The following is a 24,675-nucleotide window of genomic DNA, read 5'->3' as shown; positions in this document are numbered from 1 at the left end:
TTTCCAAGCAGTGGTTGTCTCCATACATCTGACCACTGTCATCTGCCTCCTCGATCTACAAGAGTGGGTAGTAGCAACAAGTTTATCCCTGGCTCCAGTGCTGTCATGGTTAAGTCTCTTTTCCTGCTACAGTGTACATTTCTGTCCACTACTTCCAGATTTGAGTTCCTTTCTTTTTTAAATTGCATATTTTTTACATTTTTCTGTTCTGTTTTCTGTGAATTAGGATAAATGCATTAAATAGTAGCCATGCCATAGTCTGAATGTTATACTATTGTAAGTTTTCCTTCACCAAACAAATTAGTCTATTATTTTTTAATTCAGCCTCATTGAAATAGTCAAGACATGGGCAGAATGCAGTCATATTCTTTGCTAGAGCATGACACAAGTGGGCTCTAGTCTAGTTCCAGTTCCTCATAGGGCTCTTGTTGCCCTCTGAAACTTCTTGAGTACAGTCTTCGTTGTCTATATTTCAGCATTCTGATCTTCGTCTTTCCCACCACGGTGGCCTATCAGTCTGTACCTAGAGTATTCTAGGATTCTAGCCTGTAGCCTTACACTCCTCCACAGTCCTTCTGTGTGCTACTTCCAAAGGCCTGTGGACAGCATGGCCTGCTTTATCACAGTGACTTCTTGTTCTGTACGAGATTGATTGGTTTGGTTTTTCAAGACTGGGTTTCCCTATGTAGCCTTGGCTGTCTTGGAACTTGCTCTATAGACTAGGCTGGTCTCTAACCCACAGATACCCACCTGCTTCTGCCTCCCAAGAACTGGGATTAAAGGCGTGCGCCACCACTACCAAGCTTGTTCTATGCTAACTTTTTCCCTATCAGTTACTTTTCTCGTTGGTGTGACAAAATGCCCAAGAAGAAGCAACTTAAGGAAGAGAAGATTTATTTCAGCTCATTCATTGAGCTGACACATGAGTGGGAAGGCATGGCAGAGTTCATGATGCTCAGTGTGCAGCTGGGATTCCTACCATCTCACTGTGCCAAGAAGCAGAAAAGTGGGAGTGCTAGTATTCTGTAGAAATGGCCTGCAGTTGATGCTCCTGTGTGTGTGAGCCTCTCAGCATTTTTACACTTTCTTGGAAGCCATCCTTGGCCTTTTGCAATCCATCAAAAAGTTTAGTTAGGATCTCACTCAGGTACAGGGTCATTGCAGTTTATCTCCTGGGCATTGCTTTTTGTCACTTGGTACTCATGATCCCTCCCAATCTTGCTCTCTGTTTTGGGTTTTAAGATATGAAGTTGCTATTTGACTATAACTCTGATGGATTCAAGCAAAATTGTAGTTGGATGGTTGTCTAGCTTTTCCTTGTCATTATAGTGAATGTTAGCTTTTGTTAGCTCTCTACATCCTAAACAGAATCAGAAGTCTTTCTGAAAACAGCTTAATCTCTTGACATGTACCCAACCCTAATTTAATTTTCTTACAACTGTAGTGTGTGCCAGAATGGTGCTTGTATTAATGCATGGGACAGAATGTAAATACTGTTGCTTCTCTATTATCCATGACTCAGTAAGCTCACAAGGAGCTAAGCAGTTCTTGCTCATAGATGATACTGTTTACATTGCTTCTACCAGTTTTTCGATATTAAGGTGGCAGATACATCTCAGTGCTTGGAAAAGAAAATCTCTTGTTTAAGTGAAGTAGTAGCTTTGAATTTTAAAATAAACTTTAGTAGGATTATTTATTTGAAGTGGATATAGAGGAGAGAGTGAAAGAGGCGGGTATAGAAGGAGATCGACTAAGAAGTACTCTAGTTTCCCCATGTATCTGTCCTATAATGTAAGCAGTTATCAGCCAACGCAGCTTTTCTTTCTACCATTTAGAACTTCTCCTTAGAATATTTTGAAGTAAACTCCAGACTTAATATCTTTTTATATATAATTGTGCATAAATGATTGTCAGTTCTTTCTGTGTACCTCATGTACTTTAATCGACTGACTTTTGATACATAAAGACAGCATTTGAAAAATCTGTGTTTAAAGAAAGACATTTAATGTGTGACAGGACATTCTCTTGATCTCCTTGCTATGAGTGGTTGTAAACTGCCTTCAGACACTAGGTTTGGAAGCAAGAGCATTTCCCTTGGTATTTGCAGATCTTACTCTCTCCTTGGCAAGTTTCACTACATTTAATATATTGGAGTTTGGATATCCTGTAAGAATTTAATTCATAATAGTAAATTAATTGTCAGGTTTCATTAAAATTGCTGTTTAAATATTCAGGAGAGAAGACAAAAATGGCATAGTATTTCTCTTTCTCTCTCTCTCTCTCTCTCTCTCTCTTTTTAAAAAAGATTTGTATCTATTATATATACATTAGTGCGTGCATGTAAACCTGCAGGCCAGAAGAGGGTATCAAATCACATTATAGATGGTTGTGAGCCACCATGTGGTTGCTGGGCATTGAACTCAGGATCTCTGGAATCGCAATCAGTGCTCTTAACCTCTGAGCCATCTCTCCAGCCCCTGACATGGTATTTCTTAGTTTTATTTTGATACATAGAAGAGTTGCATGTTAAAACTCCACATTTTTCTTTTAAAGGATTGCTTTGAAATATTGCTAAACGTACTGTTTTAGTTACTGTTCTACTGTTTTGATGAAACATCAATACCAAGGCAACTTATAATAGGAAGCACTTACTAGAAGGCTTGCTTATGGTTTCAGAGAGTGAATCCATGCCTATCATGGCAGGGGGCATGGTGACTGGCAGGCAAGCACTGCGCTGGAGCAGTAGCTGAGAGCTCACATTGATGTGCAAGTTTCAGGCAGAGAGAATGGTAGTGGGCCCAAGTAGGTTTTGAAACCTCAAAGCCCAGCCCGAGTGACACACCTCCAACAAGGCTGCACCTACTCCAGGAAGCCCATACCTCCTAATCCTTCTCAAGTGTTTCCACTAACTAGGGACCTGGCACTCAAATTTATAAGACTGTGGAGAACTTCTCTTCCAAACCACTACACTTAATTTGAAAACTTGCAAAAGAAGACAGAATCTGCTTATATGTATTGCTTGTCTTATTCTACTGTTAAAAACCTCAGATAGGCATAGAATGATGATCAAACAGTGGATTAAGTGATTTTTTTTCTCTTTTTATTATTTTAATAGCTGCTGAAATAGTCCAAGAAATTGAAAACATGGAGAAGACCAGGATGCGTCTTGAAGCAAGTAAACTCAGTGAAAATGTACGTTGAATCTCTTTTGCTGTTTGAGTAGATGTGCAGGAAGAAAAGTTGAATTGAACTTTTAAAATTAAAAGCTAGCCTTTGTAAATTCTTCTTAGTAGAAAATTTATTGGATCATATTGCTATTTAGAGTAATAAGATTTCTTTACAGCTCATGTTTTTGGACAGTATTGTGTTTAATAGACTTACAGCATTAAAGTATATTTCCAAGTAGAGTTTTGCTTTTAAGTTGGAGTCATGTTAAGATTATATTTTTATTTACATGTGTGTCTTTAAGTATATATACCATATGCATGTTTGGGTGCATGTGGAGGCCAGACAAGGGTGTTAGGTCCCTTGGAACTGGAATTAGATGTACTTGTGAGCTGTCTGATAAGGGTATTGGGAACTAAACTTAGGTCTTCTGAAAGAATGGCAAATTCCTTTGACTTCTGAGCTTTCTTGTCAGCCCCATTAATATAATCTTCATTATCATCTTTTCTCCTCTTCTTCCTCCTCATCCTTTTTCTCTTTTTCCTTCTTCCTGTTTCCAGTTTTTCCTCCTTCCAGCCTCTTTATATATAATTATAATTTTTTTTTTGAGATAAGGTTTCACTTTTTAGCCCGGCCTGGCCTCAAACTCACAGAGATCTCCTTGCCTGTGCCTCCCAAGTACTGGGAATTAAAAATATGCACCAGTACTCCCAGCTAATGTAATATTATTTTTTAAAGTTTTATTTAATTTTTTTTCATAGAAAATATTTTTATCAATTCTTTTTCTTCCCCTAACTCCTCCCTACTCTGTAACACCGAACTTGATGCTCTTTCTCTCTCCAACAACAAAAGAAAACCAGGAAACAATAAAAAAAAAAAACAAAAAATAGAACAACGCAAAAAAAACCCAACAAAATGCACAAACACAACAACAACAGCAACAACAACAACAACAACAAAGAAGCATGGAGTCTATTTTGTATTGTCCAACTACTCCGAGGTATGAGACTTGCCCTGGACTGTGGTTAATATAACCAGTGACACTCCATTGAAGAAAACTGTTAACTCCCTTTGTGAGCAGGTATCAATTGCACATAGCTTCTTGGTTAGGAGTGGGACTTTGTGTTCACTTCCCCTTCTCAATGCTGGGATTTTTGTCTTGTTTAAGCTTGAATAGGTCTTGTACATGCTAACACAGTCTCTGAATTCATATTTGTATCAGTCCTGTTGTTGTCTAGAAGACACTGTTTCCTTAGAATTATCTTAAAATCTTTCCACCTCTTCTTCATAAATCCCTAAACATTGAGGGGAAAGATTTGATAAAGATATCCTGCATAGGGATGAGTGCTGTCTAGTCTCTCTCTGAACATTGTCCAGTTGTGAATCTCTTTGTTAATTATTATCTACTACAAAGAAGATTTTCTGATAAAAGTTGGATAATGCTCTTATATGTGGGTGTAGCAGTGTGTTATTGCTATGTTCCATTAAGAGAATAATAGATTTCATATATCTCTTAACAGCTGGATAATCCGTTTATCAGTTGATGGACATCTAGGCTATCTGCAGCTTATGGCTACTATGACTAGAGCAGCAATAAACGTCGGTGAGCCAGTATCTCTGTTGTAGGATGTTGAGTCTTTTGGATATATACCCAAGACCGATGTAGCTGGATCTTGTGGTAAATTGATTTTCAGCTTTTTGAGGACCCTTCACACTGATATCCATAGTGACTGTATTGGTTTGCACTCCCACTAGCAATGAGTAAGTGTTCCCCTTTCCCTGCATCCTCACCAGCATGTGATGTCATTTGTTTTACTGATTTTGGTCATTCTTACTGGGGTGAGATGAAATGTCAAAGTAGTTTTAATTTCCTTGATGGCTCAGGATGTTGAGCATTTAAAAGTGTTTCTCAGGCATTTGTGTTTCATCTTTTGAAAATTGTTTGATTCTGTACTCCATTTTTGAATTTAGATTTTTTTCGTTCTTTATATATTCTAGATACTAACACTCTATCAAATTTCCTATTCTGTAGGCTGTCACTTTCTTTGAATGATGGTGTATTTTGCTGTACAGAAGCTTTTAGCTTCATAATAAATGAGGTCTTAGTTGTTAATTGTTGGTCTTAGTGCCTGTATTGTAGATGTCCTATTTAGAAATTCTTTTCCTGTGCGCTGAATTCAAGCCTATGCCCTGCTTTCTCTTTTGTAAGATTCAGTATCTAGTCTTATGTCGAGATTCTTGATCCATTTGGAGTTGAGTTTTGTGCAGGGTGATGGATATAGATGTGTTTTTATTCTTCTATATGTAGCTATCGAGTTTGACAAAAACTGAACACAAATCTGTGATACAAAAATACACTTTAATTGACACAATGGACTTCAAGAATTAGAAAGATTCTTGTGAATTTCAAAGCAAAAAGAGGAAATGACATGTTCAACTGAAAAATGAGACTGCCTAAGAAATTTTTTTTGTTTTCTTAATAGATTTTATTTTTTGGTTGTTTTTAGTTATCACATAAACAATGTGTTTTCATACATTCATATCATCGTATTTTGCTCATATTCACCTCATCACCCCCTCCCCTGTACTGGCAGCCTTCCTCTACCAAATACTTCCCATTAGTAGTTTACTTGGAAAACCTTAGATATGCAGGAAAGGTAGAAGAAATGATACTGCCTGTTACTGTCAAAGATTTATTACCTGAAGTACTTTTCCTTCCCTTTTTGTCTTATAGATACAGGTTTATATGTGTTTCGATTTTTGGTATTTTCATTTTTACTTTTTCTCAACTACTTGGAATTGGGTACAGATACTTTATGTATGTTATTGGGATGTTTCTATTTATGTAAAAAACTAAAACTTTAAATCTCTCCACAAATGAATCTCACTGTAGCCTAAAATCTATTATAACTACTGCCAAGCTACTTATTATAACATGAACATTTGTCAAATTATGTAAATAACTTGGGCTGTAGATGGTGCACAGGTAAGTTCGCTTGCTGTATAAGTGTGAGAACTTGAGTTCAGATCTCCAGCACTCATGGAAAAAGACAGGCATGGCTGTGTGTGCCTGTAACTCCAGTGCTGTGGGGATCAGGGCAGGAGGACTGCTGGGGCTTGCTGCTCACCAGCCAGTTCCAGGTTCAGTGAGCGATCCTGTGTCAAGAGAACAGGCAGAGTGGAGAGCAGAGCTCAGTGTTCTCTGCTCTTTGTATGTGTACATGCATGCACATCCATACATACTTGCACATATGCCACATAGACACTCAGGCACATAACTAACTTATGTAAACAGCCTCTCAGAGTTCACTGTAAAATTGTTAAACCATGGTGGGATTTCCTTCTTGGGTGCTACTAGGCTTGAGGAAAGAATTGTTTTTCCTATTTTTTTCTTAATAAAAATAAAAATCTGCTGATGAGAAAGAGGTGATGAGGAAGATGGAATACTGTTTATGAAAGTCAGAGTCAGGAAACATACAGGTTTCTCAGAAAGCAGATTGTCTTCCTCTGTTTTAAGAAGCCACATTTGAGATTTTGAAACTTGTGCATTGATTTCCATTTTCACTTTGGATGGAGTTCTAAATATTCTTTCTTTTCTTTCCCTTCCTTCCTTTCTTTTTTTCTTCTTCTTTTTTTAAGGTCATGGTTTTTACAAAGGACCAAACAGAAAAGGAAATAGAGGAAATTCGCCGTAAATATTGTAAGTTGTAAAACATGTTCTTATTGTAAAGAACTTAAGTTGCTGTTTTACATCTTAAGTAATTAAAAAATGTTTGCTGTTAATGTTCAAAATAATCTTGTTAATGTTGCTTCAGAGACTGGGTTTTAGTGGAGTGTTTGCTCAGATATAGCCTTTTGTATGTGGTGCCTACCTTTTAAGATCTGTGACTAACATTCTCCATTGAGCTCATCATCACCAAGCACTTGGCAAATAGGAGTTCTCAGAAAGCTTTATATGAGAAGATGGCACTGCATCATGTCCCAGGCCTGCTTCTTTGTATGGAGGTACAGCACTTCTGTGCCTCGGAGATTTGTGTCAAAAATAGGCTTACTTCTCCTGTTAGCATCCTCTCAATCATAATTATTTTCTTTTCCTGAAGTGGTCTGTCTGTGTGTATCTTATCCAGGTAACATTTTACTGTTTTTGTTAAATGGATAGTTGTAATTTCTTTCCTTAGTTGATTGGGCTTTATTTTATTTTATTTTGAGACAGGGTCTCTCTGTGTATCACTGGCTGTTCTAGAGCTTGCCATATAGACCTGGCTGGACACACAGAGATCTGCCTGCCTTGATTTTTAAAATTTAATTTAATCTTTGCAGTGCTGAGGGTTGAGTTTAAGGCTAGCATTCCTGGGCTAGCCTCAAATTTAACGAGCACTGAAATTCCTTATTCCTTTTGGTATTGACTGATTCTCGTTCTCCCTACCCTTCTCTCTCCCTCCCATTCTCCCTCTCTCTTTCTCTGTCTCTTTGTTTCTTGAGACTGGGTCTTGCTCAGTTGCCCAGACTGTCCTCAAACTATCCCTGATTCAGTCTTTTAAGTACTGTGTATGTAAGTCTGCTTCACCACACTAGTTAAGGGCCAGCAAGCAGCATATAATGTATGTTGGTTCAGTGAGTATTCCAGTTATGGTATAGGTGTCCCTTTTACAGCTGCTTAGTAGACAGTCACTCTCAATGCTTTCTACAGTAACTGCCACCCACTTCAGAAAGTAGCTTCTCCCACTAAATTGGCAGCAAGCATGAACATAATATTTAGAAAGCATTTTAATGGTCATATCATGTTCATTTATCAAAATGCCTGTAATAGCTTCCTTACCAGGTTATAGTAATGGGCGTGGGTCAGTAATGTAGGAAAAAACAAAACAAAACAAAAACAACACAAAACTTTCTCCTTTTCCAAAATGTAAAAATACTCTGGTGCCTCACATTTGACCATGTCCCCTGGATGGGGAGACCTGGTGGCACATAGAGGAAGGACAGCAGGTTACCAAGAAGAGACTTGATACCCTATGAGCATATACAGGAGGAGGTAATCCCCCTCAGGAACAGTCATAGGGGAGGGGAATAAGGGGAAAATGGGAGGGAGGGAAGAAAGAATGGGAGGATATAAGGGATGGGATAACCATTGAGATGTAACAAGAATAAATTAATAAAAAAATAAAAAAATAAATAATTTAAGAAACAAAGTTAAAAAATAAGTAAGTGTATATGCCTACTCTTAGCAGATGGAATAGCAGACTTGACTTACTTTCCCCCATTTAAAAAAAAAAAAAAGATCTGGTGAAATATATGTCAATGTTTGTCTTAGATGTTAGCCCAGGACTATGTGAGAGGGGAAAAAAAAAAAAAAAAAAAAAAAAAAAAAAAAAATGGAAAGCACCATAATGTGCTAGCAGTTTTCAGGTAATATGATGGGGAACCTGTTCATGCCACTGAATTGAGACAGAAATTATAGTTCTTAAAAGCCATGGTAGCCAGAATTTGTGGAATAGCACTAGTGACAAGGGAACTGTGGAGTGAAGACAGCTCCAAAGATCCATGAAAGAAGTCATTACTCCTGGCTGTCTGAAAGGACAAGGCTGCTTTTTAAAAGGACCCAGGCCCACCAGCCCAAGAGAGGTACTACCCTCAGTGAGCTGGACCTCCCATATTAGTCATCAATCAAGAAAATTTCCCACACTTGCCCACAGGCCAATCTGGTGGGACTATTTTCCCCATTGAGATTCTCTTCCCGAATGACTCTAGTTTGTGTTAAATTTACATAAAACTAGCTAACACATCACTTTAGAGCCAGGGAATATGCAGTTTAGGCTCTTCAAGCTGCATATGCTCTGCCATATTTTGCTTACTTTTTTGTAGTATTTTAATTGTGATATTTTATATGTTTTGCTATTTTGCCTGTATGTATTTGTGTGTATCATGTGTAGCCCTGGTCCTGCAGAGGCCAGAAGAGGGTGTCTAATCCCCTAGAACTGGAGTTGCAGATAGTTATGAGCCATTATATGAGTGCTGGGAGTCAAACCATCTCCTCTAAAAGAGTAGTCAGTACTCTTAATTGCTGAACCATCTCTTTACCACTTACTTACTTATTTTTTAAAAGTTTATTTTTGTTTTGTTTTGTTTTTTAATCAAGACAGGGTTTCTCTATGTAGTCCTAGCTGTCCGGGAACTCACTCCGTAGACCAGGCAGGCCTTGAACTCACAGAGATCCACAGAGTGCTGGGATTAAAGGTGTGAGCCACCACTGCTCAGCCAACAATTCTTTCAAAATGTACCATACAAATAGGTCTTCAGTTGGCTTTGGCCCAGGGTCTTTTATTTGTTCATCCCAAATGTAGACTCAAAGACTACTTTAATGGTCTTTAGCATCTTTAGAGGGAACGTCCACCTTTGAAAGCTGTTACAGAGTCACAGCAAAATGAATTGAAAGTACAGTGTGTTCCCACAGTCTTGTTCCTCTTGTACACATAGAACTTCTATACTGTTAGCACCTTGCTCCTGAGTGATGCCGTTAGTGAGCCCGCATTACACAGTATTAGCTCGAAGTCAGTGATTGACCTTAGGGTTTACTATTGGTGTTTGTAGTCTGGATTTTCATGTGTTCACCATTACAGTATCATGCACTGCATTTCCCAGTCCTAGAAATCCTCTGCGCTCTGCCTGCACCCTTCCTTCCTCTAACCTCTGGCAACTACTGATATTTTTAGTCTTGACAGTTCTGCTTTTCCATAGTGCCAACTGGTTGGAATCATACCGTGTAAAGCTTTCTTATTAGTTCCTTATTTCAGAGTATATATTCAAGATTCCTATTTTTTCTTCTCATTGCTTCTTGTGGGTTTTTTGGTTTTGTATTGTTTTTTGTTTTGTTTTGTTTGTTTTTCTCTCTCTGTGTGGTCTGTCACATATTGTATCCTTAACACTAAAATTTCTGATTCTCCTACCTCAGTTTTCTGAGTGCTGGATGACAAGCATGTTTTAATAAGTCCATCTAGGTTTTTACTGTTTAATTTTGTCATTTCTTGATGCTATATGATGAGATCTCTTAATATACTTATCTGTTGGCTTTGTTTCTTAACAATTAGACTTTATTATACAACCCAACTATCCTATACAGGAGGGAAAAAAAGGTTAAAGGGAAACAAGAATAAACCTTCCGAGTAATAGCTCCACAGAACGGATCTCTTGGTGTCTCCAGACCTGCCCGCTGATCCTCTCCCCTGTCTGATTCGCACCCTCGTGGTCTGAACCAGGAGCCTTCTCCTCTCCTCTCCTCTCCTCTCCTCTCCTCTCCTCTCTTCTCCTCTCTTCTCCTGTCCTGTCTCTCTCTCTCTCTCTCTCTCTCTCTCTCTCTCTCTCTCTCTCTCTCTTTCTCTCTGTGCAAAGGCCTATATCCCTCTGGCTCCCTCCTCCCATAGATGTTCAATTAGAAACACAATAGCCTGGCTGGAGTCCCCCTTCTTTTTCATGAATTCTGGACCCAGGATGGCTCCACTCAGTCTATCACAATGTCAATCTCAGTAGAGTATCTGGTGTTTCATAGGGGCAAAGCCTGCCAAGACTGCTTTCACCTGGGGCAAAGCCTGTAGTCCTTCCACACTTATCTATATCTATATATATGTTTTTTAAAATAAGTTAGCTAATCTTTTGCTCTTTAAACAAATGGCGTGTTTGCCTAGTGGCAGTGCATACTTTTTAATCTCAGCACTTGGGAGGCAGAGGAAGGTGGATTTCTGAGTTTGAGGCCAGCCTGGTCTACAGAGCGAGTTCCATCTAGGACAGCTAGGGCTACACAGGGAAACCTGTCTTGGAGGGTGGGGGTAGGAGGATTTGGTGTGTTCATTTTTTTATCGTTGAAGTTTTCAGAATTTTTATATACTTTTTATTGCAACTGTTTTTTAAATCAATACATGTTTTGTAAATATTTTCTTTAATAAAGGATATGTATGAAGAACAACTGACAATGTTTAATGGTGAAATTATGACAGCCTTTACTCTATTTTGAACAGAATATAAATGCTGATCTTCAACACTTTCGCTTAGCAGTGTAGTTTGTGTACTAGGCAGAGCAGTAAATCAAAAGAGAAATAACATATAGATTTGAAAGGGAAACAATGAAACTTGTACATCAAAGATGACAGATTTCCTTCATAGTGCTGTGAGCCATAAAAGAGAATGTGTATCCTCAGATTACAAGAGATTAAGACATTTACTCTAAAAAGAACTCAATAAAATAAAATTAAACAACCATTGATTGAGTCAAAGTATCTGTAAATCTTAGGTCTGACAGAGCACCAATGCGTTATGTAAAGAACTCTTTAAGCTCAGTAATGAGGTAAGTGCCACATTAATAAAATGGATAAAAATGTGAATAGACTCTAAAGAAGATATTCAAATGATAGAACCACATGAAAAGATAGTTTCATTAATCTGAAAAGATGTAGTTTTATTAATCACTAATCTATTGTGAAATATAAAATAAAGTAACACTGAAATTGTGCGTTCAGTGAAAGGGTGCTAGCCAGGATGAGCAAGCTTCTAGAAACAGCATGTGTGTGTCCATGTGTAATAGAATGGACTGGTCAGTAAAGTAAAGGGAGTGTCTGGCCGATGAAGCATTATAGGTAAATCTCAGGAGCATTGTGGCTTGAGAAAAGCCAAGCTAAGTAGACAGGTGAGTATTGTTCCATTCATATAAAATTCTAGGAAGAAAAATGTAGTGACAGCAGGCTGGCGCTACCAGGGACTGGAAGTTGGATAGCAGAACTAACTTTGGAGGGTCAAAAGGGCCTCTTTTTGTTTGTTTGTTTCTTTTTTTCTTCATTTTTTAATTTTATTAATTTATTCATATTACATCTCAATTGTTATTCCCATCCCTTGTATCCTCCCATTCCTCCCTCCCTCCCATTTTCCCCTTACTCCCCTCCTCTAAGACTGTGACTGAAGGGAACCTCCTCCCCCTGTATATGCTTATAGGGTATCAAGTCCCTTCTTGGTAGCCTGCTATCCTTCCTCTGAGTGCCACCAGGCCTCCCCATCCAGGGACATGGTCAAATATGGGGCACCAGAGTTCATGTGAAAGTCAGACCCCACTCTCCACGCAACTGTGAAGAACGTCCTATCTGGGTAGGGGTTCGAAGTTTACTGCACATATTGTCCTTGGTTGGTGCCATAGTTTGTGCCGGACACCTGGGCCCAGATCTGCCCATCATAATGTTTTTCTTATAGGTTTCTAGGGCCCTCTGGATCCTTCTGTTTCCCCATTCTCCCATGCTTTTTTCACCTAGAGACCCAATAGGATGTCCTCCCCTCTGTCCCACTTTCCTGGTGAGTGAATACTTTCATGGGAAATGCCCCTTGGGCTAGTATGCAGATATAAGTGAGTATATACCATTTAACTCTTTCTGCTTCTGGGATAACTCACTCATTATGATCATTTCTAGCTCAATCCATTTGTCCACAAATTTCGGGAATTCCTTGTTTTTAATAGCTGAGTAGTATTCCATAGTGTAAATGTACCACAGTTTCTTTATCCATTCTTCTACTGAGGGACACTTAGGCTGTTTCCATGTTCTGGCTATTCTGAATAAGGCTGCTATGAACGTGGTTGAGCAAATGTTCTTGTTGTGTGCTGGAGCATCTTCTGGGTATATTCCAAGGCAAAAAGGCCTCTTATGGGGTTTAAATCTTCCAGGTCAAGATCATGTACATAGCTATGAAATTTTGTGTGTAATACAAGAGAAGTCTGGTGGTTGTTTTGTTTTTTAATTTTTTTTAATTAATGAGAAGGATGTTCTAGTTTTTGCAAATGACTTAAAAACTTTTTAGTGTATATTTTCTGAGTGTGTATACATGGGTGTGACCATATGCCACAAAATGCATTCTGTCTACCATGTGGGTCCAGGGATTGAACTCAGGCTGTCAGGCTTGTTGGCAGATGTCTACCTGCTGAACCATCTCTCCTGTAAACATCTTTAATGTCAAGCTGATTTTCACATTGGAAAAGGAAGATGCCTGCCTTCACAAGAAAGATAACTGGGGAAATGAGGTGTTTTATAAATCTTTTTATTGGAGAGTTGAGACCATTGATGTTGAGATACTAATGACATGCAACTGCTAAGTCCATTAATTTTTGGTGTTGGTTACAATAGAGAGTTTGTGTGATTGTCTTTTTGTGATAGTTATGTATTTCCTGTGTAGTTTTGATTGTGTCTTGTCCCTTTGGGGTGGAATTTTCGTTCTAGTAACTTCTGTAAAGCTGGATTTGTGGAAAGGAACTGTCAGAATTTGTTTTTGTCATGGAATATTTTGTTTTCTCTGTCAATGGTTATTGGTAGTTTTGCTGGGTATAGTAGTCTGGCCTGGCATCTGTGGTGTCTTAGGGTTTGCAGGACCTCTGTCCAGGCCCTTCTGGCTTTTATAGTCTCTGCTGAGAAGTCAGGTGTAATTCTGATAAGTTTGCCATTGTATGTTAGACGGCCTTTTTCTCTTGCTGCTTTTAATATTTTTTCTTTGTTCTGTATATTTTGTGTTTTTATTATGTGGAGGGAAGATTTTCTTTTCTGGTCTATTCTATTTGGTGTTCTGTAGGCCTCTTGTATGTTTATATGCATCTCCTTCTTTAAATTGGGGAAATTTTCTTCTATGATTTTGTTGAGGATATTTTCTGGGCCTTGGAGTTGTGTGTCTTCTCTTTCCTCGATGCCTATTATTCTCAGGTTTCATCTTTTCATGGTGTCCTTGATTTCTTGGATATTTTGTGTCAGGAATTGTTCAGATTTAGCATTTTCTTTGATGGTTGCTTCGAGTTCTACGATTGTATCTTCCTAGTTCTGAGATTCGTTCCTCCATTTCTTGGATTCTGTTAGATAAGCTCACTTCTGTGTTGCGTGCTTTCTTCTCTAAGATCTTTCATTCCCGTTTTTCTTCTGTCTGTGCTTTTATCACTGTTTTCCATTTTCATCTTCAGATCCTGAACTGCTTTATTGATTTTTTTCATCTGGTTGTTAATATTTTCCTGAATTTTTTCCAGTGCCTCTCTATAGGCCTCTTTTATGTCTTCCACCTGTTTGGCTGCATCTTCTTGCATTTGTTTACAGATTTTATTCCTTTCCTCCATTATCATCTTCATTACTAAGATTTTAATGTCATTTTCTTGTATTTCGATTGTGTTTGAGTTCTCAGGGTTGCTTTTTTGGGGATAACTGGGATCTGGTGATGTTGAGTTGTTTTGTTTTTTTGTTTGTTTGCATTTTTACGCTGTCCTTTAGTTATCTTGCTATCTGTGATGTTGGGTGGTAGCTTCTGGTGTCCTTCACTGGCCATTGAGAGTGGGTAGTTGGTGAGTGATTATGGGTCATGTGCTCTTGCCTATGGGGATCAGGGAGTTCTTCCCTGGAACCGGCAGGTGATCTGGTTTCTGCTCCAGGAGACTTGTTCTACATCTTAAGCTCCTGACTGGGTCAGCAGAGGTAGTCTTCTGCCTGATTCCGTTCACGCTGCTGAGGGGATTCAGACCAGCTGTGTTGGGTGCTGCTGTTTAATTTTCTGTCCTGACCTCTGGTGCAGTCCAGCCTCTCCCAATATGTAGGAGACCCCGCCGGGCCTTGAGGAGTGGCCAGGCCAGGTTTTAACTGCCCAATCGTCCAGGCTTGGATCGCTGTGGCTCGCAGTCAGGTTCCTGCCAGGACCAGTCTATATAGTGGACCATTTCTAGGTTGTGCACTTGTGGCCGCAATTCAGACCCCCTTCCACACCCCTCAGGGCAGTCCAGCTTCTCCCACGAGCATGGGAATCCCTGCCGGGCCATAGGAACTGTGGCTTTATCTGCCCAATTGCCCAGGCCCAGACCGCTGTGGCCCGCAGTCAGGTTTCTGCCTGGACTAGTTTAAATAGCGGACCAGTCTAGATTGAGCACCTTTGGCGGTTGAATCTCACTGAGTTGTGGCCACAAATTCAGACCCCTCAGAGGGCAGTCTAGCTTCTCCTATGAGCCTGGGAGTCCCTGACGGGCCGTGGGGGACTGTCCTGGCCGGGTTCTATCAGCCCAATTTTGCAGGCTCAGTCTGCTGAGGCTGGCTGCCTGGCTCCAGCTGGACCCACCCAGAATGCGCCTGTGTGGGCACTGGTTCCCTCCTTGGACTGGCAGGCCCCTATCCTCCCTCTTCGGTTCCCCTTCGCCAGTGGGCCCACAGATCCGTTAGGGAGGGAGACAGAGAGTGCTGGGGGGGCAAGCACGCTTGGCGCGGGGTGGGTGGGGCGGGCCTCAAGACCGATCCACCAGCTTCCCGGGTCAGGAGCTCTGGTGTTTCACTGCACCGAGTGCAGACACATATACCGAGTTCCTTACAGCTGCAGTTCCCAGTTCACAGGTGGATTCTGTGGTCCAGAGTATGGGGACCAGGTTCCGGTCCTCTGTGGGATGTTGGATGCCGCCAGGAGGCCCGATCCGTCAGTGGTCTACACTGTGCGGACCCCACTCACCTAGTATTGTTCAGTTCTTCCAGACAACGCACCAATCACCTCTGCCGTTCCCAGCTGCCTGCGTAGGCAGCCACCACCTGCGGCTGCTGTGATGGTCTGCACTCTAGGGTGTCCATGATTTTCCCGTGTCCAGGGGTGCGCAGGTTTTCTGTAGTTTATTTCTGTCGAACTGTTGAGTTCTCCTGCTCTATTGGGGCGGGAAGCTTGGTGTTCCTGGTTATGAAATCAGCCCAACTTCCTGACTTGATTACTCTGGCTTCTAAACAAGGCCCACACCGCTTGCTGCCATCTTGGGATATGTTTAATAAATCTTCAGGAAAGGATAGCTATTATGCTAAAACACAATAAATGTTATTTCAGAAAAGTTAAGCAAAATTTAAAATCATATCGATGAAATTATTTTTCTATACCATACTACATTAAATTTCACTGGCCTTCCCTCTTTCAGCAGATCCTTTTTATATGTATGTACTTACAAACATCATTTGTTAGTTGTTTGGTAAGTATTGTCTTGTTAAGTTCTAAATATTTGCAAATTGCCTTCTTTAGTATCACCAGCAGTTTCATCAGAAGAGGTAGGCATTAGGAAACTTTAATGCTCAGAGTGTCACATCTAGACTTTACTGAAAAGTCTTAACTTTCTCTGACAGGAAATATTGTCATTCATTTTCCTTGACATTCCTGTCCTGTCATTCACTTCTGAGAATATGTATACCAGATATCCAAGTCTAATGGCTGTGTTTTGTTGTGCTTTCACTTAAAAATGATATCCTAAGCCAGATATGGTAGCAATCAGATTGTATGCTTGAGGGTAGCCTGATCTATGTTCCAGAACCTAATTCTAAAAGGAAAAAAGGTACCTGTGCTGGCTAGTTTTATGTCAGCTTGACACAAGCTAAAGTCATCTTGGAGAAGGGAACCTCATAGAGAGAGTGCCTTTATAAGATCAGGCTATTAGGCAAGCCTGTAGGGCATTTTCTTAATGAGTGAATGATGTAGGCAAGCGCCGCCCATAGTGGGTAACGCCATCCTCTGGCTGGCCTAGCAAGCCATGAGGAGCAAGTCACTAAGCAGCCACCCTTTCATGGCCTCTGTGTCAGCCCTTGTCTCTAGGTTCCTGCCCTGCATAAGTTCCTGTTCTGACTTCCTTCCGGGATGATGAATGATGGGGAAGTGTAAGCCTTTCCTCCCCAAGTTGCTTTGGCCATGATGTTTCATCATACAGTAGTTCTAACACAGACAGTACCCTGTTAAATAAATGCTTGACTGAGCTCACAGCTCTCCTAGCGCTTTGCTGTGCCTCAGCACTGCTTTACTTGAACTTCTTACCACAGAGGATTTTAAAAAGGCATGCCATTTACTCAAGAGCCAATATCCAATAAATTATTACTTTTTTTTTACTGTTCCATTGAAGAGATGTGTGTAGGTCTGTCACATATCTATTCATATATAGAGAGAGTTGCTGGAGATCACACATACTACGCATGTACCCTGCCACTTAGCTACCATATAGCACACACCATCAAGATAGTAAAACTGACTTTTTGTCTTTTTGGTTTTTTTTCCTAAATAGTAGTAGTATGTGCATACTGGGAAAAATACAGCATCATTTCCTTGATGCATGCTAGGGCACCAGGAATTTTCTCCACTGCTGCTGTTGTACCATTCATTTATTATGTCATTGTAATAATAATAATAATAATAATAATAATAATAATAATAATAATAATAATGCGGTTGTACCATTCATTTATTATGTCATTGTAATAATAATAATAATAATAACGACAATAATAATAATAATAATAACAACAATAACAATAATAAAATTAAATAATAATAAGAAAATAATAATAATAATGACAGATAGACAGATAGAGGCTAAAGCAATGGGCATTTGGGTAAGAGTATTTGTTCTTGCAGAAAACCCAGATTTGATCCCCAGCACTCACATGGAGACTAACACAGTCTGCAACTCCAGTTTCAGAGGATCTTCTGGCCTCCATAGGAAGTGCACATAATGTAAGTGCACAGACATAAATGGAAGCAAAGCACCTATACATATAAAATAAATATTTTTTTAAGGGACAGATAACCTCTTAGTATGGTTATGACAGTAAGTGTTACCTCATAGTCGTTGAAGGAAAAATTTCAGGGATCCTTAGCTCAATTGTCCTCTGAAATACCCTGTTTTAGAATGTAGATGATAGAAAGGGAAGAAGAGCCCACAAAGTCATAATATAGACTTAATGTGGAAGGAACACTTGGAAGTGTGGTATTGGAAAATGTAGGCAGATGGAATCATGAATTGTGTCCCACAGTTCATGTGCTCCTGTTGTTAGAAAGCTATGTAAAAGGCAATAATGAAGGGCCAGTAGATTTTTCTGGCTTGACAACAACAAACTTTGACAGTGTACTTTCCTTTAGAATGATTTCATGGGAGGAGGCATCAGAAGCTCTTGGTTGAGAACAAATGGAAAGAAGTGAGACCATTAATAAAGTAGATAGCTCTTTAAGAAGGTACTACTGCATCAGGGAGAGTAGAAAAATGAAGTAGCTGGAGGTCAGGTTGGGGTCAGAGGAGTTGGCTTTTTGTTTTTGTTTTTAAGTTTGTTGTTTCAGTTGAGAGGCACTTATCTCAGTGACTTTCAGGCTTTTGGAATGCAACCCATCCATAGCCAGAAGTGCTTCTTATAGCACCAGTAACGAAATATACACATTATGGGCACAAGTTTCACAAAACTGTATTGCCCTTTATCAGTTTTGGTGCATGTTGGTATACTCCGTTCTGCCCTCTGTTTCATTAAGAAATGAAAAGTCAGTTCATGAACTACTAGGTTCCCCCCACCCCTAGCTATGATGTTGGTTTTAAAAAGATTATATATGTGGTCTTAGGGATGGAGGTGAGAGCATAAGCTAGGGCTTGGCCTTTAACTCTCACACAGCTACAGTTGTTTCATGATAATGCTAGAAAGATAGAACACGCATACACATGCAAGGAGTGCAAGGCTTGAAAGAAAATAGTTTCTCTTAAATTAAGTCCATATTTTTTTGGTTCCGTGAGGTCAACAAAGAGAGTCCCCAAAGAGTCTGTGCTAGGGTTTGAGTGAAAAGCAGAAAATGAGCCACCATCATTTTGAGTTCGTGGACATGGACTTGTTTATTAGCTCCCACAACTAGTCAAATGACTTAATATTTTAAAGGGTTATTTATTTTATGTGTATGAGTGTTTTGCCTGCATGTATATCTGTGTGCCACATGTGTGCCTGGTACCCACATAAGTCAGGGGAAGGGGTTGGATACCCTAGAATTGGAGTTATGGATGGTGGTGGGCCCCAGGTAGGTCAGTAACTAAATCTGGTTCTTCTGGAAGAGCAGCCAGTTTTGTTAACTGCTAAGCCATTTCTACAGCCCTCAGAACCACTTAAAGTTTTTAAGACGAAAATTCAAGACATATAATTCAAACTCTTATTTTAGATTCTAGAGTGTTCCAAATAGCAGATCCCCTAAGATAAGTGAAATGACGAGTGGGAATAACTGTATTAGTCATAACATGTCAGCATCATTTGTTTTCTCTGCAGCAGTCTTGAGCTTACTGAGCCAGAGCCAGAGTGCTGGCTGCTGTTTAGGTTTCCAGCCTAGCTGTGGGGTACTCGATTCAAGTGAGAAAAAGACGCTATAAATTTGAGCATTTAGTACTTTAGGAGTATAAGTCACTATGCCCTTACAAGGTTTCAGGGGATTTTGAACAAACAAGACACATTTTATTTTTCCTGGTTGCTTGGAGAAGAGAGAGAGAGAGAGAGAGAGAGAGAGAGAGAGAGAGAGAGAGAGAGAGAGAGAGAGAGAGAGAGAGAAAAGAAAAATGGCTGTGGTTTCTGTTGTCAATTTGATAAAATCTAAGTTCATCTGGGAGATGGGCCTCTGGCAATGCCCATGGCATATTGTGATTGTGTTGAGATGAGGAGACCTGCCCATGGTGAGTGGCATCTGGCTGGAATACTAGATATAAAATTTAAAGAAAGATTTATTTATTTTTATGTGTGTGAGTGTTTTTCCTGCATCTGTGTCTGTGTACCATGTGTGTGTGCAGTACCTTCAGAGACCAGAAGTAGGAATCCCTGGAACTGGAGTTACAGACAGTTCTTAGACACCATGTCGGTAGTGGGAATTGAACCCAGGTCCTCTAGAGGAACAGCCAGTTCTCCTAACTCTGAGCCCCATGGATCCTAGGTTTTATAAGTGGTTCAAAGAGAGCTGAGCAGCAGCACTATATTGTTCATTTGCTTCCCAGTTGTGAATGAAATATGATCAGCTGCTCCAACTCTTGCCACCTGAACTGCCCGGGGTAAACCCTTCTCCCTAAGTTGTTTTTGTCAGTATTTTATCACACCAACAGGAAAAGAAACCAAGATAATAAGCCTATACTTGTCTTAACTAAACTCCAAAGGCCTACTAGCAGCTCCCGAGTGATGATGGTGCATTCTGGGAGCTGAAGTAGATGGGGTAATCCTCTTTAAATGCATGGAGTTAAATAGGGTAGGAAAGAAATGATTGTGTCCTATGTAGACTCTTACCTGCTTCCAAAGAGATGGCTTTCTTTTGTAATTTTTTGTTTTACTTCTTTATCTGTAGCCCTGGCTGGCCTAGTACTATGTAGACCAGGCTGGCCTCAAACTTACAGAGATCTGCCTGTCTCTGTCTCCAGTGCTGTCTTTAAAGGCATGCTTTACTATTCCAGGCATCTAGCAATCTTGAGTTTATAATTTTATTTTTGCTTTTGTTTTAATCCTTTCATTTGAAAAATCACTTTTCATAGAATTTCACCCATATCTAAAGAACTGAATTTTCTCCAGTAATCCTTATGCCCAGCTTATAATAATTCTTTTACTGAAAGTTCAGTCTTTTATTTTACAATTTACCAGATATTTTATGATTTCAGTGGAGTCTGTATGCAGACAAATACACTGGAATTAGAAACAATCTCATAGATGCCTTACTATCCTCACCAGTGTTCAAATGCAGGAATCCAGCTTCCTTTTCACTTGATGCTTCATAACAGTGCTGTGAACTGCACTGAAGGAAAGCTTTTCAGAAGCAGGTGAAGTTACTCATCTCATTAGATTTATTACAGATTTAAAACCAGTTATTGCCAGTCTGGTCTACAAAGTGAGTCCAGGACACCCAAGACTACACAGAGAAGCCCTGTCTAGAAAAGCCAAGCTACGACAACAAAACCCCACAAAAACAAAACAAACAAAAACGAGTTATTAGGAGCTAACAAAATGGCTCAGCAATTAAGAGCAATTGATATTTTGGAAGAGGACCCACATGGCAGTTCAGACCATTTGTAACTCCAGTTCCAGGAGATCTGACACCCTCTTCTGACTTCCTTGGGTATACACGTGGTGAATATAAATACAAACACTCAAAAACACTTAGAATAAGTACATAAAAATTAAACTAAAAATAGAATTTTAAAAGCTGATTAGAGATTGGGAAGATGGTTTTGAGGTATACCAAAGAGAATCAGTGTAGCAGTCAGATTTGTGGATATGAGGACTGTGAGAATGAATGTGCACATGGAGGCAAAACTGGCTTCTCCCACAGTAGGGTAGGGAATGTCAGTTCAGCAGAGTCTCGGCCTGAGGGAATTTTACATGCCTTCAGTAAATTGTTTTCCATGACTGTTGGTTACCTGTAATCTGCAGAGTTTGACTGTAGCTCAGGAACTGAGTGGCTGGAATCCCAGAAGGGTAGCTCTGGGTACGCCTGTATAGAGCCTTATTCCAGTGCACTTCCTATTCCTTTGTATTGTGCTAAATGAAGAAACCAAGTGTTAAAAGGTATATTGTTGATTATGTGTGGAGATTTTAAAAATTTTCTTCCCACCAGTATAGTGTAGTGTAGCATAGCATAACATAGCACAGCACAGCACAGCACAGCACAGCACAGCACAGCATAGCTTAGCATAGCATAACAGTTTAGCACAGCATAGCATAGCATAGCTTAGCATAGCATAGCATAGCATAGCATAGCATAGCACAGCACAGCACAGCATAGCACAGCATAGCTTAGCATAGCATAACAGTTTAGCACAGCATAGCACAGCACAGCACAGCACAGCACAGCACAGCACAGCATAGCTTAGCATAGCATAACAGTTTAGCACAGCATAGCATAGCACAGCACAGCACAGCACAGCATAGCTTAGCATAGCATAACAGTTTAGCACAGCATAGCATAGCACAGCACAGCACAGCACAGCATAGCTTAGCATAGCATAACAGTTTAGCACAGCATAGCATAGCATAGCATAGCACAGCACAGCACAGCACAGCACAACATAGCATAGCATAACAGTTTAGCACAGCATAGCATAGCTTAGCATAGCATAGCATAGCATAGCTTAGCATAGCTTAGCATAACATAGCTTAGCATAGCATAGCATAGCTTATCATAGCATAACAAAGCATAGCATAGCTTAGCATAGCATGGCATAGCTTAGCACAGCATAGTTTAGCATAGCATAGCATTTTAGTTTTCTAAAGTTTGAAGGCATTTATAGACAGTAGTATTTTGAACCATGGTTACTGGTAAGTAAGGTACAATGACAGCTGTCGGAAACATGTTTCCAACATGTCCTAACCTTTGTGCTCTAGCACCGAGGGTTCTCTAGGATTGTATTGTTAATCTAGGAAATGATGACCTTGAAGTCAGGATTATCTTAAGAGGGGACATTGGCGATCTGAGAATGTAAAATGTTGAAAGAATTCTGCTGAGAAACAACAAAGTTAGGAAAACATTATTATACGCCTACTTTCCTTGAGCCTCTGCTTTTGTGTCAGTTACCGTAATCCACGTAGTCTTCGTAGACTTCTTCATTTTGAATATTAGAAAGTCATTTTTGGGTGTATTTTGGAAGCATCAGTCACTGAGTGTGGTGGCACATGCTGAAACCCCAGCATTTGGGAAGCTGAGGCAGGAGAATTAAGAGTTTGAGGTCCCTCTTGGCTACAAAGTGAGTACCTGCTTCACTGAAACAAAATGAAAAAGTAAGATGGGAGGGAGGGAGGAAATGGTTGTCAATCTGTATATAATATTCTGTGGCAAGCCTCTCCATAATAAGGGTTTTGGGAGGGAAAAACCTAGAGTAGCAAATTATATCATTTATTCATGTTTGCTTTGGGGGAAGGGAAAGACACAGAGACTTTGCAGCTTCCTCTACATCCTTGTTGTCTTGAGCATTCAGTGCAGGTGATTCTGCCAGTGGTGCTGCTGAGTAGCGTGTGCACCTGGTACTCAGTTTGTCATGTAGATGGTTCAACACTCACAGTTCTTTCAAATTTCAGGTAAAAAGCATCAGAATGAATTCCAGCTTCTGGTGGATCAGGCCAAAAAAGGATACAAGAAAACTGGCAGAATGTCAAAAGCTCCAATAGTGAGAAAAAATGGACCTGCAGAGAAGCTGCCATCTAAATACCCTGGTAAGACTTGCTAAAAGTCTATTGAATTCCTTTATTTCTTTTCTTTTCTTTTTTCTTTTTAACATTTATTTACTTATTTTGTGCTTGCATGTACATACACCTGTGCACATGTGAGGATGTTACAGAACAACTTGTGGGAGTTGGTTCTGTCCTTCCACCCTGTGATCAAACCCAGGTTGTCAGCTTGTGTCGAATAATTTACTCACTGAGCCATCTTGTTGATCCTCACTGTTTTTTAATTGTAAAAAGAATATAAGACTAATGGAATTTACTGAAGTTATTCAGTATTCGAAGTGGGGAAATATTTAGATGATTAATGTAGCAGTTGTTGACTATAAAGTAGCTTATTGCTCGTTTTGGAAACAAGGGAAGAATGTCCTGAAGAGACGTCTGCCTGCCTTGTATGTATGAAGCACCTCCGAGCTCTGTGACTGTCTGAGTGTGAGGATATTTGCTATCTGTAAGATTTACTGCTGAAGATCCTAAGACAACTTACCAAGAAAGAGAATCATTTTGTTGCAGAACTCAGATGTTTCCTTTGTATGAAGTGTTGTGATGAAGAATCTAAAGCTAATGCACTTGGTTTGCCAACAGATTCAGTGCACTACTTAGTTTTGATCCAATTTTAAATTTGAGATTAATGTATTTCTGTTGCTAAGGCTTTGGGCCATCAGAAAAACAGAATCTTAATGGAGAAGGTGCACAAAAATTCTTTACTACTTTTCTTAATTGTTACAAAATGCACATACTGTTTATTTTTACTAACTCTTAAGTGCACAGTTCATGGCTGTTAAATACTTTCACAGTACTGTTTAACCACCTGCCACTACCCCAAACCCTTTCAGCATCCCAGTACAAACCCTGTACATGGTGCATCACATCACTCCCTGCCCTCCCACATATCCCTGATAATCTCTATTTTGTTTATTTATGGATTTGCTTGCTCTGGGTACCTAGTGCAAGTCAGATTATACAGTATTTGTCTTCCTATATTGGGTTATTTTTCTAAGCATAATGTTTTTATTGTCTGTCATTATTGTAGCAAATGTTAAAATTTCTTTCCTTTTTAATGGCTTCAATAGTATTCCTTAGTGTGTGTGTGCAGCATTTCATCTGTTTAGTTATTTTGCCTTCATGACTATTGTGAACAATGTTTTTGTATACATTAGTTCTCAGATATCAGCCTGATTCAAGACCCTGCTTTCAGTTCTTTTTATTACATGTCTGTTCTGGTTTCATTTCTGTTGCTGTGATTAAAAAACTTTGACCCAATAAATGAATGAATAAATAAATAAAACCAAACCAAACCAAAATAAAAATTCTGAGGAGGAAAGAGTTTATTTGGCTTACAATCCCAGGTCACAGTCTCTTGAGGGATGTCAGGGCCAGGAACTTGAAGGCAGGTCTGCTTGCTATTTTAATACAGCATGACTTCCAACTAAGAGATTTACTTCATTCACAGTCAGAGAAGTACAGCAGGAACTGTGGAAAGTGCTGCTTGCTACTGGCCTCTCAGGCTAATTTATACTCAGCCAGCTCT

The 24,675-nt window shown here is 39.7% G+C and overlaps 1 protein-coding gene across 3 annotated transcripts in view; it reads left to right on the top strand.

Annotated features, from left to right (window-relative positions):
* Positions 1–24,675, top strand: part of Rad18 (RAD18 E3 ubiquitin protein ligase) — a 91,662-nt gene that overhangs the window by 27,045 nt on the left and 39,942 nt on the right. For all 3 annotated transcript variants that reach the window (XM_051155031.1, XM_051155030.1, XM_051155032.1), the window contains 3 exons: positions 3,116–3,192; positions 6,805–6,865; positions 23,001–23,135. In XM_051155031.1, the coding sequence (XP_051010988.1) occupies positions 3,116–3,192; positions 6,805–6,865; positions 23,001–23,135 (273 nt within the window). The remainder of the gene's footprint in view (positions 1–3,115; positions 3,193–6,804; positions 6,866–23,000; positions 23,136–24,675) is intronic.

The sequence above is a fragment of the Acomys russatus genome, chromosome 13, assembly GCF_903995435.1.
Source record: "Acomys russatus chromosome 13, mAcoRus1.1, whole genome shotgun sequence".
NCBI lineage: Eukaryota > Metazoa > Chordata > Mammalia > Rodentia > Muridae > Acomys > Acomys russatus.
This window is presented reverse-complemented; position numbering and strand designations above follow the sequence as displayed.